At 37.9% G+C, this 18653-nt stretch overlaps 1 protein-coding gene across 2 annotated transcripts; it reads right to left on the bottom strand.

Moving 5' to 3' along the window:
* Window positions 1-273: 273 nt before the first annotated feature.
* RCHY1 (ring finger and CHY zinc finger domain containing 1) lies at window positions 274-18638 on the bottom strand. 2 transcript variants are annotated; one of them, XM_044268157.1, is made up of 9 exons: window positions 18508-18638; window positions 13019-13138; window positions 12678-12793; window positions 7473-7551; window positions 5249-5293; window positions 3702-3760; window positions 3582-3608; window positions 2428-2548; window positions 274-949 (listed from the first exon to the last, which is right to left on the bottom strand). In XM_044268157.1, the coding sequence occupies exons 1-9, from the start codon at window positions 18595-18597 to the stop codon at window positions 821-823; spliced, it is 786 nt and encodes a 261-aa protein (XP_044124092.1). In that variant the 5' UTR covers window positions 18598-18638; the 3' UTR covers window positions 274-820. The 2 variants fall into 2 exon arrangements, with proteins under 2 accessions (XP_044124092.1, XP_044124093.1); XM_044268158.1 differs by lacking the exons at window positions 13019-13138; window positions 18508-18638 and having other exon boundaries at window positions 12682-12764.
* Between the last annotated feature and the right edge of the window lie 15 nt (window positions 18639-18653).

Raw genomic sequence — 18653 nt, 5'->3', positions numbered from 1 at the left:
AATTTTGGGAATAACTTTGGGAAACTGAAACAAAATTATTTTCAGTGCTGATGGTTTTTCCTAAGGCTTGGAAAAGTTCTATGATTTTACTTCCCAACTACTCTAATGGAAGAATACCTCAAAAGAAAAAAAGAAAAAAAAAAGAGGTTTCTCCATAGAAATATACACACATATATATGTATGCATATTTGTATTTACAGAGAGAAATACATATGACTATATTGCCCAGGTTGAGCCAAAAATAGGTAACCTTGGAAAAAAACTTTCCATAAAACAGTTTCAATATAATTTTATTAGCAGTTATTACATCAAAATTCACATTTACAGGATCCAAAGGACGGCCTTAGAAAATTCTAAAGTATATGTAATAAGATTTCAACAGTAAGACAGAACATCTTCTCATTATAGCACAGCCCTTAAAAAGTCAAGAATAATACTGAGAAATAAGTGCAGTTCTATGAAGAACTAGAAATGAACTCTTCGTGCATAGTGTCACTTAAAGCAAAGTTCCATGGAAGTATGATATACTTCTGTGGATATAAATTTCAGTGGCAAACATCATTGGCTTCCAAACAACTGACACTAAAGGAATCTCCAATCAAAAGACAAGCACAGTGGCTTTCATCCAATATAAAGCTATGATAATTCTATAAAGAGACCCTGAATCCTTAAGTCCATGTAATATGATTTTATGCTGTGACACTAGTACAAAACACATCAACTCTAATGCATAGATTCTGACACATTATGACAACAGAATACTAAAGATAGCCTTTTTCTAACCAGAAAATGCTGAGTTTTCCAATGCAGCATACACTGGTCATTGCTGATCTAGTGAAATTCTACATCCTCCAGCTTGAGCAGTATTGTAGGATTCACAAATATTACATTTCATGCCTAATATATGGAACTGGACTGTAGATCTCCCATTGCAATCATTGCAGAGAATCTGAAAAGTGAAGAAATGAATTCAAATTAAGTATATTAAACTTTATAGATAGAAAATGGCACTGTCTGCTCAAAACAATTCCTCAAAAATCATACCAACGAACTGAAACACATATACCTAAGTCTAAACATCTTCCTAAATAGAAATGCCTTTTATTTGTTTCCTGAAAACTCTAAGAGGCTATTAAAGTAGTTCTAAATTCAGAAATGGAAGTGTAGGTTTGAGTCAAGAAGACTTATTTTAAAATTGTTCCCAAACAGTCTAAATTTGGGAACAGTTAGTCTAAAAAATCTAACACAGGCATCATCTGACTGACACCTACACTTAGAATTCAAAATAACATACATGATTTATTTTTCCTTGACACCTGTAAAATTATCTTTGTTAGTAAAACTAATCTTTACAAAATTTTAGTATTTCTGCTTATTCTTTAGGTTTAATATACTAAGTTCCTAATGCCTCAAGAATGAATTAAAGTCCAAAAAAATCGTTCCTAATTTAATAAAAAGAAGCTTTTGACATATCCCTAAAATGACAATAAGATGTCACTTGAGAAGTAATCTCTTCTACTAATGAGATCCCCAAAAATAAAAAAGGTGTTAACCTGAGACTAGATCACTGCATTACTATGTGAGAAAAGCATTGGCTTTAGAACAGTCATACCATAATAAATAGAAAACTTCCGAATTTACTCAAAATTGTAACCTGGAAAATAATTAAGAATATAATCTGAATGTAGAAAGATTAGTGATGCCTTAGAACTAGGGGACTGGGGACTGGCTGCTAATGGGTACGGGATTTCTTTTGGGGGCAATAAAAAGATCCTAAAATTGATGATGATGATGCTTGCACAACTCCAAGAATATACTAAATAGTGCTAAATTGCACACTTTAAATGGACGAGTTATATGGCACGTATATCTCAATAAAGCTGTTATTTGAAAAAATGATCTACATGGAACATAGCACTCTGAAACCTGCAGTAAAACATCACATAATTTATTAGATTTTAAAAGTGATCCTTCATTGACCTCACTAGCAATTCAATTATCCACATGAATAAAAAGGGTAATGAACATTAGAAAACAAAAGTAATCTTCAAAAATCAACAGATTTGTATGCCTGAAATAAAATTTAAAATAATTACAAATAAAACATCATTAAAATAAAAGGTAAGACCAGTAATTCACCTCTACTCAATTACATTACTGACTGGTTCTGGCGAGTAAGATGTAAATAATTCAGAATAAAGCTTTTGTCTGCCATCTAGTGTCGGGAAGAACTGCACAAAGGTATTCTTAGTATTTTTTTGGTCTGGTCTTTTGAATTCAAAGTAACTAAAACCTATTATTTGGTCCTTTCATCACATTGGTGTCTAAGCCAAAGCAGTATTTTTGAGACAGATATGAGCAAAACGGCAAAAAAAACAAGACCACCAACCAGGAATCTCAAAAGTTCGAAGCACTGATTCTACTCACATCCACAGTCATGTTCTGGTATTCTGATGGCATAGGAGTCTGTGCTACCTCATCATCCAGCTGTCTCCAGTACCGAGTCATATCTAAAGCAGAGTGCATACATAATGGACATCTGTAGCCTCTAGAAGAGACAGAAAGGTTATTTTCCAAACATTAAACAAGGACTATATCAACTCAGCTACACAAGCAGACGCATGCCAAATGGTACAGAAACCATCCAAACAGAGCATTATTCTGTATTTCAAGATCACCTGTTACAAACCTGGGAACTTTTTGCTATCGTTTTTAATTAAATCCTGTAACCTATGGTATTTTTTAGACCTCCTTCTTTATCCTCAGTTCTCTAAAGTGGGAAGGAATTAGTCTGTATTCTCTGTAGAATATATTTAATACATTTTTTATAGAGAGCTTTTTATTTAAGTAATGTCTACACTCAACATGGAGCTCGAGCTCACAACCCAAGGCCAAGAGTCATATGCGCTTCCAAATGAGTGAACCAGGCACTCCTATATTTAACACATTTTTAAAAACCTGTTCAGCTGCTTTTTTTGGCTAAATAACCTCAATTTCTTAATATATTCAGACTATATCATATTCTTTCTAAAAATTCTGAAGAATTCACTTCCACCTGACTCTTAAATTACAAGTTCTGCTTATGAATTTGCAGGACCAAAATACTTTCACAGTCTCTTGTCTCCTAACTGTTCTCACTTCATTTTAACATCCTTCCCCCACAATAAAGTCTCTGCTTTAGATAATCTTGTTACCAGCTTTCTTTGCAGATGATTATCCTGGGCCAACATAATGACTTAACAGAATTTTGAACGACATACCTCAGCATTTTTACAGTTCTATGGATTGCCTTTGGCAAAGCCTGTGCCCCCTCAGAAAAGAGTAAGTAGCTCTTGCAAGTTGCAGGATGAGATAAGGCATAACACAAGCATGGGGACAAAGATGTACTCCTATATCCACAAGATGCTTTGTCCAATTTAACACTATTGATTTACCCTGTCCATCTCAAGATATCTCCCACGCCAATAAGGTGTAAATATCAGCAACATTTGCCCACTTTCACATCCCAGCACAAGTTAAAAAAAAAAAAAAATCAGACATCTTAACAATTACAACTTCCAAAAATCCCATCAAACACTCACTCTTTCAACATTTCTTCATAACACGTTCTGAAAAAAAAAAAAAAAAGACACTATTTTAGTAAAGCAAAAAACATCTCCACTATTTTCAAACATTTTCTGAGGAAAAAAAAATGATTCTACCTATGTAAAAGATGTCCACATGGCAAGACATGAGCAACAACACGGGATGTGTGAATGTCCTATAAAGGAAATAAATGTTAGTGTGTTTGCATGAAGACAGTATAAATATCCAAGTACTTTAAATTCAAGAGGGACTATTTGCGAAAAAAATGAAACCTTGCCATTTGCAATAATGTGGATGGAACCAGAGGGTATTATGCCAAGCAAAGTCAGTCAACCAGAAAAAGACAACTATCATATGATCTCACTGATACATGAAATTTAAGAAACAAGGCAGAAGATCATAGGGGAAAACACGAAAAAAATGAAACAAGATGAAACCAGAGAGGGAGACAAACCATAAAAAATTCAATCATAGGAAACAGAGGGTTGGTGGAGGGCAGAAGGGTGGAGAGACGGGGTAACTGGGTGATGAACATTGGGGCGGGTATGTGATGTAATGAGTACCAGGTATTATATAAGATGAATAACAGACCTGTACCCCAAAACAAAAAATACACTGTAAGTTAATTAACTGAATTTAAATTTTTTAAAAAATATCACCTTACACCAATTAGAATGGCCAAAATTAACAAGACAGGAAACAACATGTGTTGGAGGGGATGTGGAAAAAGGGGAACCCTCTTACACTGTTGGTGCAAATGCAAGTTGGTGCAGCCTCTTTGGAGAACAGTGTGGAGATTCCTCAAGAAATTAAAAATAGAGCTTCCCTATGACCCTGCAATTGCACTATTGGGTATTTACCCCAAAGATACAGAAGTAGTGAAAAGAAGCACCATCTGTACCCCAATGTTTATAGCAGCAATGGCCACGGTCGCCAAACTGTGGAAAGAACCAAGATGCCCTTCAACGGACGAATGGATAAGGAAAATGCCTCCATCAGAAAGGACGAATACCCAACTTTTGTAGCAACATGGATGGGACTGGAAGAGATGATGCTGAGTGAAATAAGTCAAGCAGAAAGAGTCAATTATCATATGGTTTCACTTATTTGTGGAGCATAACAAGTAGCATGGAGGACATGGGGAGTTAGAGAGGAGAAGGGAGTTGGGGGAAATTGGAAGGGGAGGTGAACCATGAGAGAGTATGGACTCTGAAAAACAATCTGAGGGGTTTGAGGGGCGGGGGGTGGGAGGTTGGGGGAACCAGGTGGTGGGTATTAGAGAGGGCACGATTGCATGGAGCACTGGGTGTGGTGAAAAAATATTGAATACTGTTATGCTGAAAATAAATTTTTAAAAAATTGGAGTATCTTTTAAAGTTAATAATACCTCACAAATTTGCTATTCCCGAATTCACTGTAATTTTTTTATGGAGGCCCCACGCCCAACATGGGGCTTACGCTCGCGATGCTGATATCAAGACTTGCATCTCCATAGACTGGGCCAACCAGGCACCACTTTATTACAAATTCAACATGACATTTGCTAAGAGAATATTATTTCTCTCTCTTTAGATGTCCTCGGGTTTTCTGGAGAGTAAATTGAATGTAATTTAAAAAAAAAAAGGAGGGAATATTTCCAAAGCAAGTAATATTTTAAGCTTACCTCCAAACATATTGGACAATTCTGCCTGGAAACATTTTCAATACACTGTTTAAAAGAGAAACTCAAATTACCAAAAATCTTAACTAGATGGAAATGACAAGTATACATATTAATAAAAACTAATGATAAAGAAAACAATGATACTAACTTATTAAAGCTAATAATTAATATTAATGCATGTCTCTTCAATTCAGACAAGAATTGAACAGTTCATTCATACAGCTATTTCAGGCTTTGCATATTACCTAAAACAATGAAATTACTCAATACATCTTAATTGTTCAAATTATCTTCATTTTACAAATAAAGAAAACCAGTGAATCAAGACTTACCAAAGATACAGAGAGATAATGTCTGGACTCTACTTTACATGTATTTCCAAAGCTACCTAAGAGTACTGACAATGGTAACAGTTCACATTATTGAAATTTACCACATGCCATCTATTAAGTACACTACCTGTATCAGCTCAACCACGTCTCACAGTGTACCTGCTATAAATGCAGGCACAATTATTACCCCGTTTTACAGATGAGGTATGTGAGGCCTAGAGAAGGCTCAGTAACTTCCAAAGTCACATACTAATAAGAGCTGGAACTGCATTTGAGCTCCAACAGGCTTGGCCCGTACCAGAGCTCTTCACTTAGTACGAGAGGACAAATAAAGGGGGAAGGTAAGGGGAACCACCACCCCACAGAAGATGCCCAGGTTTTTTAACTGAGCACTTGAGTATATGACAGGACCATTTACTAAAATACAGACAATAAAAAAATAACTGCAAAGAAGATACCATAAGAGAAAACATACATATAGTTTTTGAAAGACCACACAGCTACCATCCCCCAACTCAAGTCTATAAAACCAAACTCAATCTTTTAATTCCAGCAAATTCACAGTCTACTAATCAAATACATTAAAACAAGAGTCATCTTTACTCAGCCCCATTCTTTTTCCCTTATACCTTGTCACCATATCTCAAATGCTCATTATTCATTTCAACTTCTCTTAACACCTGACAATTTGAGGCCAGCATTTATTTAAAAATCCTCATTAATGTTAACTATATCAAATTAAAATAAAAAACTTAATGGAAAAATCCTCATTAGTCTCTCTAATCTGATTTTTTTAAGATTTTTTCTAAATAATGAAAAATAATTTTAAAGGGCCTGGTATCATGGTATAATTAATAGATCCAAAATTAAAAATATTTCTAACTATGAAAAGAAGTACAAAAGTATTTTCTGAATTTTCTTGAAATACTGTTACACTGTTATTGCTTCTTTACTATGCAATTTTAGTTATTCTTTTTTTTTTAAGATTTCTTATTTATTTGACAGAGAGCAAAAGAGCACAAGCAGGGGGAGTGGCAGAAGGAGAGGGAGAAGCAGTCTCCCCGCTGAGCAAGGAGACCGATGCAGTGCTTGATCCCAGGACCCTGGGATGATGACCTGAGCTGAAGGTGGATGCTTAACCAAATGAGCCACCCAGGCGCCTCTTTTTTTTTTTTTTTTAAGATTTTATTTATTTATTTGACAGAGATCACAAGTAGGCAAAGAGGCAGGCAGAGAGAGAGAGGAAAGCAGGTTCCCTGCCGAGCAGAGAGCCTGATGCAGGGCTTGATCCCAGGACCTTGGGATCATGACCTGAGCTGAAGGCAGAGGCTTTAACCCACTGAGCCACCCAGGCGCCCCTCATTTTTACTTATTCTTAAAACCAGTACCAATGAGATAAATCCATAAACTTACTTAGAAGTTGTCAACATTACACCAGTAACTAATAAAAGTATTCTTACACACTATAGGGAGCCTGGGTGGCTCACTTAAGCATCCAACTCCTGATTTTGGTTCAGGTCATGATCTCAGGGTCCTGGGATCAAGCCTGGAATTGAGCCCCATGTCAGGCCCTGTGCTTAGCACAGAGTCTACTTGAGATTCTTCCCCCTCCCTCTACCCCTCCCTCTGCTCATGTGCTCTCTTAAATAAATAAATAGATTATATATATATATACACACACACACACACAATACAGAAGAAAAAGAATTGTAGCTCAGATATTCTGAGGCATAGATCGTAGAACACCTACTTAATAATGCTCAAAAATAAAAAGCACCATAGTTGTACTTGGTAATATCTGAAAATTAGCATGCTTCCAAACATATTAGGATTTAAGCTCGTTTTCAAACACAATATAATACTTTTTAAGTTATGCAAACTTAAGTATATACCTTGTGCTTTCCTTGGAGATTCATAGCTAGGCATAAGTTACATTTCAAACAGTGGAAAAAGTCTTCCTTTGGACCAATCCTAAAAATTATGTAAAAGCCAAAAAAATTAGGTTCATTTTTACTACAATGGTAATTTACTCATTTTTATATAAGTTTAATTTCACTGTAAAGTTAGTTCAATTCACAATGAAGAACATGGGGTAAACCCCCGCCTCCCCAAAATCACTCCCCAAATGTAAGCACTATAAACACAATGGTATCTACTTGGGTTTTTTCTATAAAAGTGAATACACAACACATACACACACACACACCCTTTGGGTTTTATTTTTTACATAAATGGATTCTTTCTATACATTCTGTTCTGCGACTTTTTTTCACTGAACATATCCTAAAGATTATTCTGTCTAGACCACTTCATTCCTCTTCAGAATTACACAGTATTACATGGTATGGATAAATCATAATTTGTGAAAGTATTCCCATATATAATTTAGTACCTTGAATATAATATAATGACATAAAATAAATGTGCTTATGCAGTGAGCCTGGGTGGCTTACTCAGTTAAGTCTGCCTTCAGCTCAGGTCAAGATCCCAGCATTCTGGGATTGAGTCCCACATCGGGCTCCCTGCCCAGTAGGGAGCCTGCTTCTTCCTCTCCCTCTGCCCCTGCTTGTGCTCTCTCTCTCTGACAAATAAAAGTAAAATCAAGCAAGCAAGCAATATGCTTACACAGACATCACTTAGTCATCTGTTGAAAATTTTTACAAGATTTCTAAAACTGAAACTATACAGTCAAAGGGCTAAAACATTTTTTAAGAGCAGAAATCAGAACACCAAAACCACATTTGCCGTATCATACTCTCATGGTTAAGTATCCTGGCGCTTATTTAATAACAATAAGAAATTATATTTCCCCATTTAAAAAAAAAAAAAAGAAGAAGAAAAGCTCATTCTAGCACACTTCAGTAAGGATATACGCACGCATTGCCAAAAAATTTAGTGTTGGATGTCTGCCTCTAATTAAGGAAAAAGTGAGGGGACGCCTGGGTGGCTCAGTTGGTTAAGCAGCTGCCTTCAGCTCAGGTCCTGATCCCAGGGTCCTGGGATCGAGTCCCACATAGGACTCCTTGCTCGGCAGGGAGCCTGCTTCTGCCTCTGCCTGCCTCTCTGTCTGCCTGTGCTCGCTCGCTCTCTCTCCCTCTGTCTCTGACTAATTAAGGAAAAAGTGAAATCCTGTTTTTAGGGCACGTCACTCTTTGAGAGAATAACCGCCACAGTCAAAAGATTATCTAACTATTATGGAGCTATTTTAAAATATAAAATCAGGATTAATATTATTACTAAACTCTGTAAGAAGCACAGATTTCCTTTAGTGATTATTGCCTAAAGACAATAATTTTCAAGCCCAGAGACCAGAGTCAAGCTTAGAGGTGTTGTAAGTACCAAGCACCAGCAGGAGAAATCTGATCACCTTTACTTTGCAGATTTCTTAAATGGACTAAAAGCAATAACTAAGTTTCATCATATACTTAAGACAAAAAAGTTGTCATTAATATCCAAAAGGGGACTCGTTGTAAAAGAGTATCAAAGAAGGTTCAACTACAAAATAAAAAGACTGATATTTAAGCAAAAATTTTTAATTCATACACTCAAATGACGTGATTTTTTTTAAATGTCATCATGAAAGGGTAAAGAGTTTCCAATGACACTGCTACTGCAGAAACATCTTTGAATTCTTTTGATATTTTTATTGTTTAAAAAAATTAACATTTTCTAACGGCTATGTCATTTCTGACTAAACAGTGTTTGCCAATCTTATTTAATAGATTTTGCTCCCAATTATCTTTTTCAGAGAGGGAGAGGGAACGGGGGAGTGACAGAAGGAGAAAGAGGATTTTAAGCAGGCTCCACACCCAGCAGGGAGCCCGACACAGGGCTTGATCTCATAGCCCTGAGAGCACCACCTGAGCTGAAATCAAGAGGTGAATGCTTAACCGACTGCGCCACCCAGGCACTCCTACCCCAGTATCTTTTAGCAAGCTTTAATAAAATAATAATAAATGAATACCTCTGAAAATCCCCAAGGGGAGTGAATTTTCAGTGTGCCATAGGCACATAGATGTTCCAAGGATTTCTGAACAAGGACAATAGACACAATGCCACCTAAAATCCCTACCTGAAGTGATCATAATCATCTGTCTGTAACACACACTAGATGAAGGCCTCACAAGAAAATGAATGAACAATGTTTGTTTGTTTGTTTTTAAGATTTATTTTTATTTTAGAGAGAGCGTGAGAAGTGACTGAGTATGGGGGAGAAGCAAAGGAAGAGGGAGAGAGAGAATCTCCAGCAGACTCCTGCTGAGCATGGAGCTTGACGCAGGACTCAATCTCACGACCCCGAAATCATGACCTGAGCCAAAATCAAGAGTTGAATGTTCAATCAACTGAGCCAACCAGGTGCCCCTGAACAATGTACTTCTAAGGGAAAAAAAAGAAAATGGGGGCGCCTGGGTGGCTCAGTGGGTTAAAGCCTCTGCCTTCGGCTCAGGTCATGATCTCAGGGTCCTGCAATCGAGCCCCGCATCGGGCTCTCTGCTCATCAGGAACCGGCTTCCCTTCCTCTCTCTCTGCCTGCCTCTCCGCCTATTTGTGATCTCTGTCTGTCAAATAAATAAATAAAATCTTTAAAAACAAAAAAAGCAAGACTACCTTTAAAAAAAAAAGAAAAATGGATTCCTCACCTGGTCATTCACTAGGAGGGACTTCAATTCACAGTATTTTGTTACATGAAACTAGACCATCCCATTTTGCTAAAAGGTTATTACAGCACTCTTCCATCTTTTATAAAGTTTATACACCAAAATTTACGTGGTATGTCTCCTGAATGGAGAAATGTTGAATGGGAAGTATGTGTATAAAGTATGTGGAAGGGAGGTGCCTGGGTGGCGCAGTCCTTTAAGCTCCTACCTTCAGCTCAGGTCATGGTCCTGGGATCCTTCGATCAAGCCCCTCAGTGGGCTCCAGGCTCATCTAGGAATCAGCTTCTCCCTCTCCCGTTGCCCCTCCCCCCATGTGTGCGCCCGCTCGCGCTCTCTCTCTCTCTCTCTCTCTTACTCTCCCTCTCAAATAAAAATCTTTAAAAAAAAAAAAAAGTATCTTGAAGAAAACAGATGATGTAAAAAGTGAAAAAAATTATAAGACTGATCATCCTAAATAAGGTGTTTATAAATCTAAAAGTAAATAAAATTTTGTTATATTGAAACTAAAAAGATAGTCACCTTTTTTTTTTTTTTTTTAAAAATTCAGGAGCATTTTATTTAATGTGATGAGTATGCTACCTTTATGAGTTCATTCCAGTCTGGATAGTCACCTTTAGATACAATTATGAGCTCTCAAAGGCTTCAAAAACATTGAATTTGACAATGCATAAACAGAAGTAATGATAAGCCAGAACCTATTAGTAGTGTACTTGAGATCTGCAATCAATATCTTTTGATGGTATGCGTCCAGGACGTGAAAAAATTTACAGGTCTGTAAATTAAAGTAATTACAAACTAGAGCCTACTAGAATTGTATCTAAAACCTAGAATCAGTTATTACAAGAAGGATGTGTGTAAGATTTATGCATGACAAATAACCAGGAAACAGCTACATTCGAAGGATATTGCCAAATTTAGTACTAGAAAATAACTCAAAAAACAGTAAAAATGAACTGGAGCTCATGAATCAAACAGGATGAACCCTAGAAACGAGGTTTTGTTTAAAAAAAAAAAAAAAAGCCACAGAAGAATAAATAGAAGGTGAGTTTAAAAATAAGCAAACCTGAACATATATTGTAAACCTCCACTCCACAAAGATAAAAGTGGCCTGTTTAGGACCAAAGCTCCCACTGACAACTACAGAGGCTAGATTCAAAGAAAACAAGCCCTTTAATAGCAATAAAGAACAACTAGGGGCTTAAAGGGTCAACATCCCAGACAGCAGGGAAATATCCTGAGGCAAAGCCTGCTTCTTCCTCGAGGAACGTGGAGTCCACACTAGTCTATTAGAAGCTAAGGAGCCAAGCAGCAAGCAGTAGGTAACAGGGTAGGAAACCAAGTAAACCCTCTGGCAATCTCTCTGCTAGGGAGGCAAAAAACTGGAGAGCAGGTCCCACCACCAGAGTTGCCCTAGTAACCAACCCTGGCTTTAAGTCAAGCCCCGTGAGGAACCAGGTGCTAGGAGCCAGAGTGTTAGGGAAAACAAAATAGAAGACGACTAATCATCCCAATCTTTAATTGGATAAATGGAATCTTGGAGCTTCAACAGTATTGGTAACATTCTATTTCTTAAAATGAGTGACTTACTGTATCAGTATACTTTATAACATATGTTATGCTACGTATGTGCTTTTGTATATATCTAATACTTCAGGGTTTCTAAAAAGAAAAACTCCTATATACGGCATGTCAATAGTAGCTTATCAGTGAGAGACTAGACTGTAGGTTTCTTTTGTTCTTTCTACTTTTTAATGTTTTCCAATTTTTATAAAATCAGCCTATACTTTGAAAATGCTTTTAAAAACTGATTTTTAGAAAAGTAAAGTCCACCCTAATTTTCTACTTCAGTTGCCTACAAAACACTTCATATAAAAGCATGTTTTATATCCAAAAGTTATATTTTTAAATAGCCACACAATAACTGGTGGGCTAATTAAATTATTACTACAAAAGAGGCATGAAAAAATTTTTTAGAATACCAGAAATGATTTTCATGTTTATCGTGTTGGTAGTAACACGATTATATATATTTGTCACACTTACTGAACTGAAAACTTAAAATAAATGCATTTTATTAGATGCAAATTAACCCCAACAAAACTGATTTTATTTGTGGAGCATAACAAATAGCATGGAGGACAAGGGGTGTTAGAGAGGAATAGGGAATTTGGGTAAATTGGAAGGGGAGGTGAAACATGAGAGACTATGGACTCTGAAAAACAATCTGAGGGGTTTGAAGTGGCGGTGGGGTGGGAGGTTGGGGTACCAGGTGGTGGGTATTATAGAGGGCACGGCTTGCATGGAGCACTGGGTGTGGTGAAAAAATAATGAATACTGTTTTTCTGAAAATAAATAAATAAATAATAATTTTTTTAAAAAAAACTATTATTGCTCAGGTACATTAAAAATAATCATAAAAGAACATTTTACATACAGTACCTACAAATTCCACAGCTTTCACAATGATACTGTTTCTTGTCTTTGTCAAAGAGATGGCATATACTGCAATAATATTCCCCAAACAATGTGCTACATTCTTCGCAAGTCTGTTGGGCCTAAAAGAGACACATGTAATTAAAAATTAAATTAAATTTACCAAAACATTTTCTATTATTATTTGAATATCCACAATTTGTTACAACATACGCATATTCTTACAAGGTTTTAAACATTTAAACCAATGATACTGCTTAGAGTTAAAGAAGTCTTATTTGCATACTCTCAATTTTGTAAATCTTAACATTTTTTAAAAAGAAAACAGAAATATGATAAAATCTTACGTGCTGAATTTTTTCACAGTTTATGCACTGCACTTCCTTTACTTTAAAGCGATCTAGCTGATGATCTTCGTTGCTATCATGACACAACCGACAAGTATAAAGTTTGTCACAGCAAGGTGCCTAATGCCCAGAGGGAAAAAGAGGTATAAGAAAAGATAAGTTTATAATGCAAAAAAAAAATTTTTCTTCCTCCTCCTGGAATAAAGTCAAAGAATACAACTAATCAATCAGTTTGTAAACTGATCCTAAACATAACTTTTCACTATTGTTAGCATATTTTAACTATTCCCCCTCAACATCTATGTCTACCTACATCAAGTTTAACATAATCTGATCCTTAAATACTAAAGAATTATGAAGAATGGACACCCACAGACAGAAGAACTAATCACACAACACCCTAAACTCATCCTCGGCCTAAACGGCAGGCAGGCAACTTCTGAGACATTTCCAGATAAAGTCATTTACCTACTTCAACCTTTAAACATTAACTATAATAAAGATTATATTTTAATTCACTCATTTATTAATCATCAACTATATCCTTGACATTTTAGAAGACAGAATAAATTTAAGAGATAGCCCTTGTTTTCAAGAGTGGCAGACTGCCAAAATCTTTTCTCTCCTTCTTTCTGGACACCTGATTGCCCAGCTATACTACAGTTTCCAGACTTCTTTGATTTCAGCTGTGGCCAAACGACTAAGTTCTTACCAAAAGGAAATGAGCAGAAGAAATCAGTGCCACTCCTGGGCCTGAGTATTAAGAAACTGGGCACGCCTCCTCCTCCATGCTCCCTTTCCCTTTTCCGTCAGATGAAACCTGGACATGACAGCAACCCAGCGGATGACTGTATGCCCTAAAACATGGCAAAATAATACAATGGGAAAAACTTGTCCCTGGAGTGATCATGTGGATCAGTCTTATCGCCAAACTGGATAATTCACCTTGAAACTGTTAGGTGGGAGAAAATAAACTCTTAATTCTTTAACCCACATTACTGTTGGTTTTTTTGTTACCCTTAGTAGCTTAACTTTATTCTAACTAGTACCTCAAGAAGTTTCTAAGCCAGTAAGTTAACCCAGTACTTTCCAGGATACTGTGACCTTCCAAATTCACTCATTTCTGAAGATTTCTTATGATGATTTACCACAACAGAGTTCACTCCTTAAAGATTTTAACACTCAACTGGTACCCCTTCTCTCCCAACAACTCCTCTCATCCTAAATCTTAGTGATCTGCACAACCACCCTCAATTCCTTGACTTTCTCACTTCCAATGGCCTCGTCCTTCAACCCTACTCAGCCAAATATTCTCACAGTCATACCACAGAACACTCTTTACACTCTTAAAAATTGTTGAAGAGGGGCGCCTGGGTGGCTCAGTGAGTTAAGCCTCTGAGTGAGTTAAGCCTCTGCCTTCGGCTCAGGTCATGATCTCAGGGTCCTGGGATAGAGCCCAGTGTCAGGCTCTCTGCTCAGTAGGGAGCCTGCTTCCTTCTCTCTCTCTGCCTGCCTCTCTGCCTACTTGTGATCTCTGTCTGTCAAATAAATTTAAAAAAAAAAATTGTGAGGATCTCAAAGACCTTCTGATTATGTGAATTATCTCTACTGATACCATACTATAAAACTGAAAAGGTTTTTGGGCACCTGGGTGGCTCAGTGGGTTAATCCGCTGCCTTCGGCTCAGGTCATGATCTCAGGGTCCTGGGATCGAGTCCCGCATCGGGCTCTCTGCTCGGCAGGGAGCCTGCTTCCTCCTCTCTCTCTCTCTCTCTCTGCCTGCCTCTATGCCTACTTGTGATGTCTCTCTGTCAAATAAATAAATAAAATCTTTAAAAAAAACTGAAAAGGTTTTTAAAATACTACTTCTTTTAAAAATAGTAACAAACCCATTACATGTTAATGTAAATGACATATTTTAATGAAAAATAACTAGTTTCCCCCAAAATAGCTGGATTTTCATTTCTGCTTCAACTTCCGTATTCAATCGGTTTAGATGAAGTATATGAAGAAACTTTGGACTCCCACAAATACATAGTTGGAAAAGGGAGGAGTATTTTAATAGACTTTACAGAGAATTATGGATACTCTTCTCTGACACTACACCAAAACTTGACAAGTCTTATAAATGATCAGTTGTAACATGGGCTCTGAAATTGTATCGATGAACTTTTCTCCCTCTGTTGCATCAAAATCCTCTGATCTATCCTGCACTTTGAATCAACCTTTTACCCACGTATTAGTCATTTGGAAAATATCAGTGCACTGAGTTCTACAGCTCTTCCAAATGTTCACACATCTTCCACGCAATATAAAAAAAAATCATTATTTGTTAACATCACTACCAATCTCATCAGTGAAGTGTTTAGGTATTGGGACACTTTTAAGCTCACAGAAACTTATACAAGTTTCAAAATTCTAATTTTTATGTGAAAGGTTGAATTTTACCACTGTCAATTGTTTTCCTTGTAATGACAGTTTCTTTTCAATGGTTCACTTTTCAAGAAAGTGCCCACCAAATACTCAAGTCTAAATAACAAGATTTCAAGTACAAACTGTTACATGAGAAACTAGTTCAGTTCATAATCCAACTGCATAAGAACTTTCCTCACAACAACCATCTAATTTTAGTATGCAGAAGTGCTTGATGAAAACATTCCATTTCATCAAACATGTAAAAAGATGTATTCAAGAGCTGAGATTTTTATAAAATTAGTAACTTTATTGCTTTAGTTTTATCAATGACAGCCTTAAGTCAAACTTCTTTTTTAAACTATAGGTATAGTACAGGTCAGATGCCAGCAGTTTTAATAACTGCTTTTGCACACACTGAAAAAGACAAAATCTTAGTATTAGAAAGTAGTTTTGACCCCAAGGATCCCCTGAAAGTGCCTCAGAAATCACCGGGGCGGGGGGGGGGGGGTCCATTCATCACACTTTGAGAACCATGCTCTAAAACAAGAACTGAATCTTGTTTATATCATAAGTTCAAGTATGAAATCCTCTAACCACTACCCCTTCTCTTTCCAACTCACTTCAATGCTTCCCTTGCACATATTCTAATTCTTTCCTTTTCTCTTCCTCTACATACTCTCCTAACCAAAACCCCAAGTCTGGTTAAACCCAATTCTCTCCTGTATAGGAATAGTCAGACATAGCTGAATAAGAATTTTCACACTAGTCTCACTTTTAAGTCATGATCACTAATTAAAAAGTAGGTTTTGGGGTGCCTGGGCGGCTCAGTGGGTTAATCCCTCTGCCTTCGGCTCAGGTCATGATCCCAGGGTCCTGCGATCGAGCCCCGCATCAGGCTCTCCACTCGGCGAGGAGTCTGCTTCCCCCTCTTTCTGCCTATCTCTCTGCCTACTTGTGATCTCTATCTGTGAAATAAATAAATAAAAATCTTTAAAAAAAAAAATAAGTGGGTTTTTATTATATTGCCCTAGTCGATTCCCTCATTTTTCTAGTCTAGGACCTAAAATCTAAATGATTATTTCACATCTCCTCTCTTTAAACCTTTTCCTCCACCCTTACACTCTGCTCATTATCTTATTAAACAGAAATAATCAAAGAAAACATTTTCTCACAAACTCTATCAACCTACTTGCAAATGTACCTAATACTCCATCTTCCTTTCTGTTACATATTTTTCTCGAAGGCCAACTCCTCCACTTGTGCACTGGATCCCAACTTGTCTATGATTACTTAAGAGCAGTAAAGGCTCCTACAGTTTTTTCTTTCCCTCCTGCATCATAAAATGTTCTCACTTCATGGGACACCTGAGTGGCTCAGTCAGTTAAGTGCCTGTCTTCGGCTCAGACAATGATCCCAGGGTCCTCCAATGGAGTGCTGCAGAAGGCTCCTTGCTCAGCGGGAAGCTTCTTCCTCTGCCTGCACCTCCTCCTGCTTGTGCACTTGCACTCTCTCTTACAAATAAACAAAATCTTTAAAAAACAAAAAAAAGTTCTCACGGGGTTATTTCCAATATGTGAACATGCCGTAATACCTCCAATTTTAAAGGGAAAAAAATCTCATGATCCCACATCTCTCAGCAACTAGACTTTTTTTATTTTTCCTTCTTTTACAGCAAAACTCCACGAAGTGTCTATGAAGGCGACTTCCAGTTCCACTACTCTCAATCTCTCTCAAATCCACTCCAATCAGGCTTTGTCCCAATCGCTCCACTGAAACGTCTCTTGTCAAGATCACCCGTGACCTCCTTGCCAAATTTAAAGGTCAATTTTCACTTCTTATCTTACTCAAACAACAGCATTTGATTTAGTTGATTACTTCCTCCTCAAAACTCTTCATTTGGCTTCCGGTATTCAAGGAAGAAGGAGGGAGAAGGCAAAAAAGTATTTGATACTCAGGGTCAAATATCTCAGCACTATGAAACACAGACACACTTATGTGGTTTCCTGGGGGAAAGGGCCAACATGTTGAATTCAGCTCCAGTTATCGAGTTTCAAAGAGTAACAAAACATACCAGTGGAAATGGAATCGTAAGGATGGCATTCAGTTCGCTTACACAACACTCGGTGAACCCCTAACTTTGAAAGAGCTTCACCCAGTGCAGCGGAGGAATGTTCACCAAGGCTGGCCTAAAAAGAAGGCTCTAAGTTGTCCTTACAGGCCTCATACTTTGTTTTTCTTTCTTTCTTTCTTTCTTTTTTTTTTTTAATGAAACAGGAACTTTTGTCACCCTATTTCACAAATGGAGCACTTGCTCAAAAGCACTGACCTATCAAGGGTCAGAGCTAGATGTGGGGGTAGGGCTGTGGGACTCCAAAGCTCAAACTTTTTAAGTAAAATCTTTAAATGGCTTCTTGCAGCAACAACAAAATCAGGAAACTTTAACTGGATGGGTGCCAAGTTACAATGCTCGCGATTGACTAGCAATTTTCCTCAAAGTAAACAGCAAAAATAACAATACCTGCGTACTGGGCACTTGGCTACGCGTAATCTACCTAGTGGCAATTCCATGGCTGTCGTCCTAGTCCACAGAAACATTCTCCTGGCAGGCTTCGACATACTCGCTGACTCTACAATGCGGCTGGCGAGCTGTACAACTTGCTCACTAAGGAGCTGAAATCCTATTCCGATTCTCCACTCACTCCTCCGTCTTCCATGATCTCATCACACACCTGAGAGTCACCCTGGCCGGAAGCCAGCCCAGGCCCGGGGCGGCCTCAGTCTACTCACAGTAGCAAAAGACTACAGAAACGCACTGATGAAGTGAGCGATGTGCAAGCCCACGTTCTTCCCCGAGCAGAGAGCTTTGCTCACGACGTGTAAAGCAGGGAAAAGGTGGGGGAGGTCGTCCTGCCAAAACGTTCTCCACAGCAAGAACCCAACTCGAGGTGAAGAAGGTAGACGGACAAACAGCTTAGCCTCTAACTTAAGCCCAAGCCTAACCGCCTTGCCCACTCCGCCCCCGCCCACCCGACCCCGCGGAAGCTTGTCAAGGAAGAGCCCGCTGAAGTCGTCACCTTCAGGAGACAGCCTCTGTCATAGTGCTCGCAGCCCCGCCGCCCTTGCTTTTGGCCGCGGGCGCCATCTTCCCGCGCCGAGGCCGCCATCTCTGCCGCCTCCCCTCAAACTCCGCGAACCCTCCCCGCAGGACGAAAACCACGCC

The sequence above is a fragment of the Neovison vison genome, chromosome 11 (genome assembly GCF_020171115.1).
Source record: "Neovison vison isolate M4711 chromosome 11, ASM_NN_V1, whole genome shotgun sequence".
Taxonomy (NCBI): Eukaryota; Metazoa; Chordata; class Mammalia; order Carnivora; family Mustelidae; genus Neogale; species Neogale vison.
Note: the sequence above shows the minus strand (reverse complement) of the source record. Positions and strands in the feature narration are given on the sequence as shown.

Excerpts from the sequence above, each read along its gene's own strand:
- RCHY1 (XM_044268157.1), bottom strand. The coding sequence starts at position 18,597 with ATGGCGGCCTCGGCGCGGGAAGATGGCGCCCGCGGCCAAAAGCAAGGG. Across the intron at positions 3,609-3,701 it reads TGTGGACATCTTTTACATAG|AACGTGTTATGAAGAAATGT; the intron begins GTAGAATCATTT and ends TTTTTTTTTCAG. Across the intron at positions 950-2,427 it reads ACCAGAACATGACTGTGGAT|ATTCTCTGCAATGATTGCAA; the intron begins GTGAGTAGAATC and ends TTCACTTTTCAG.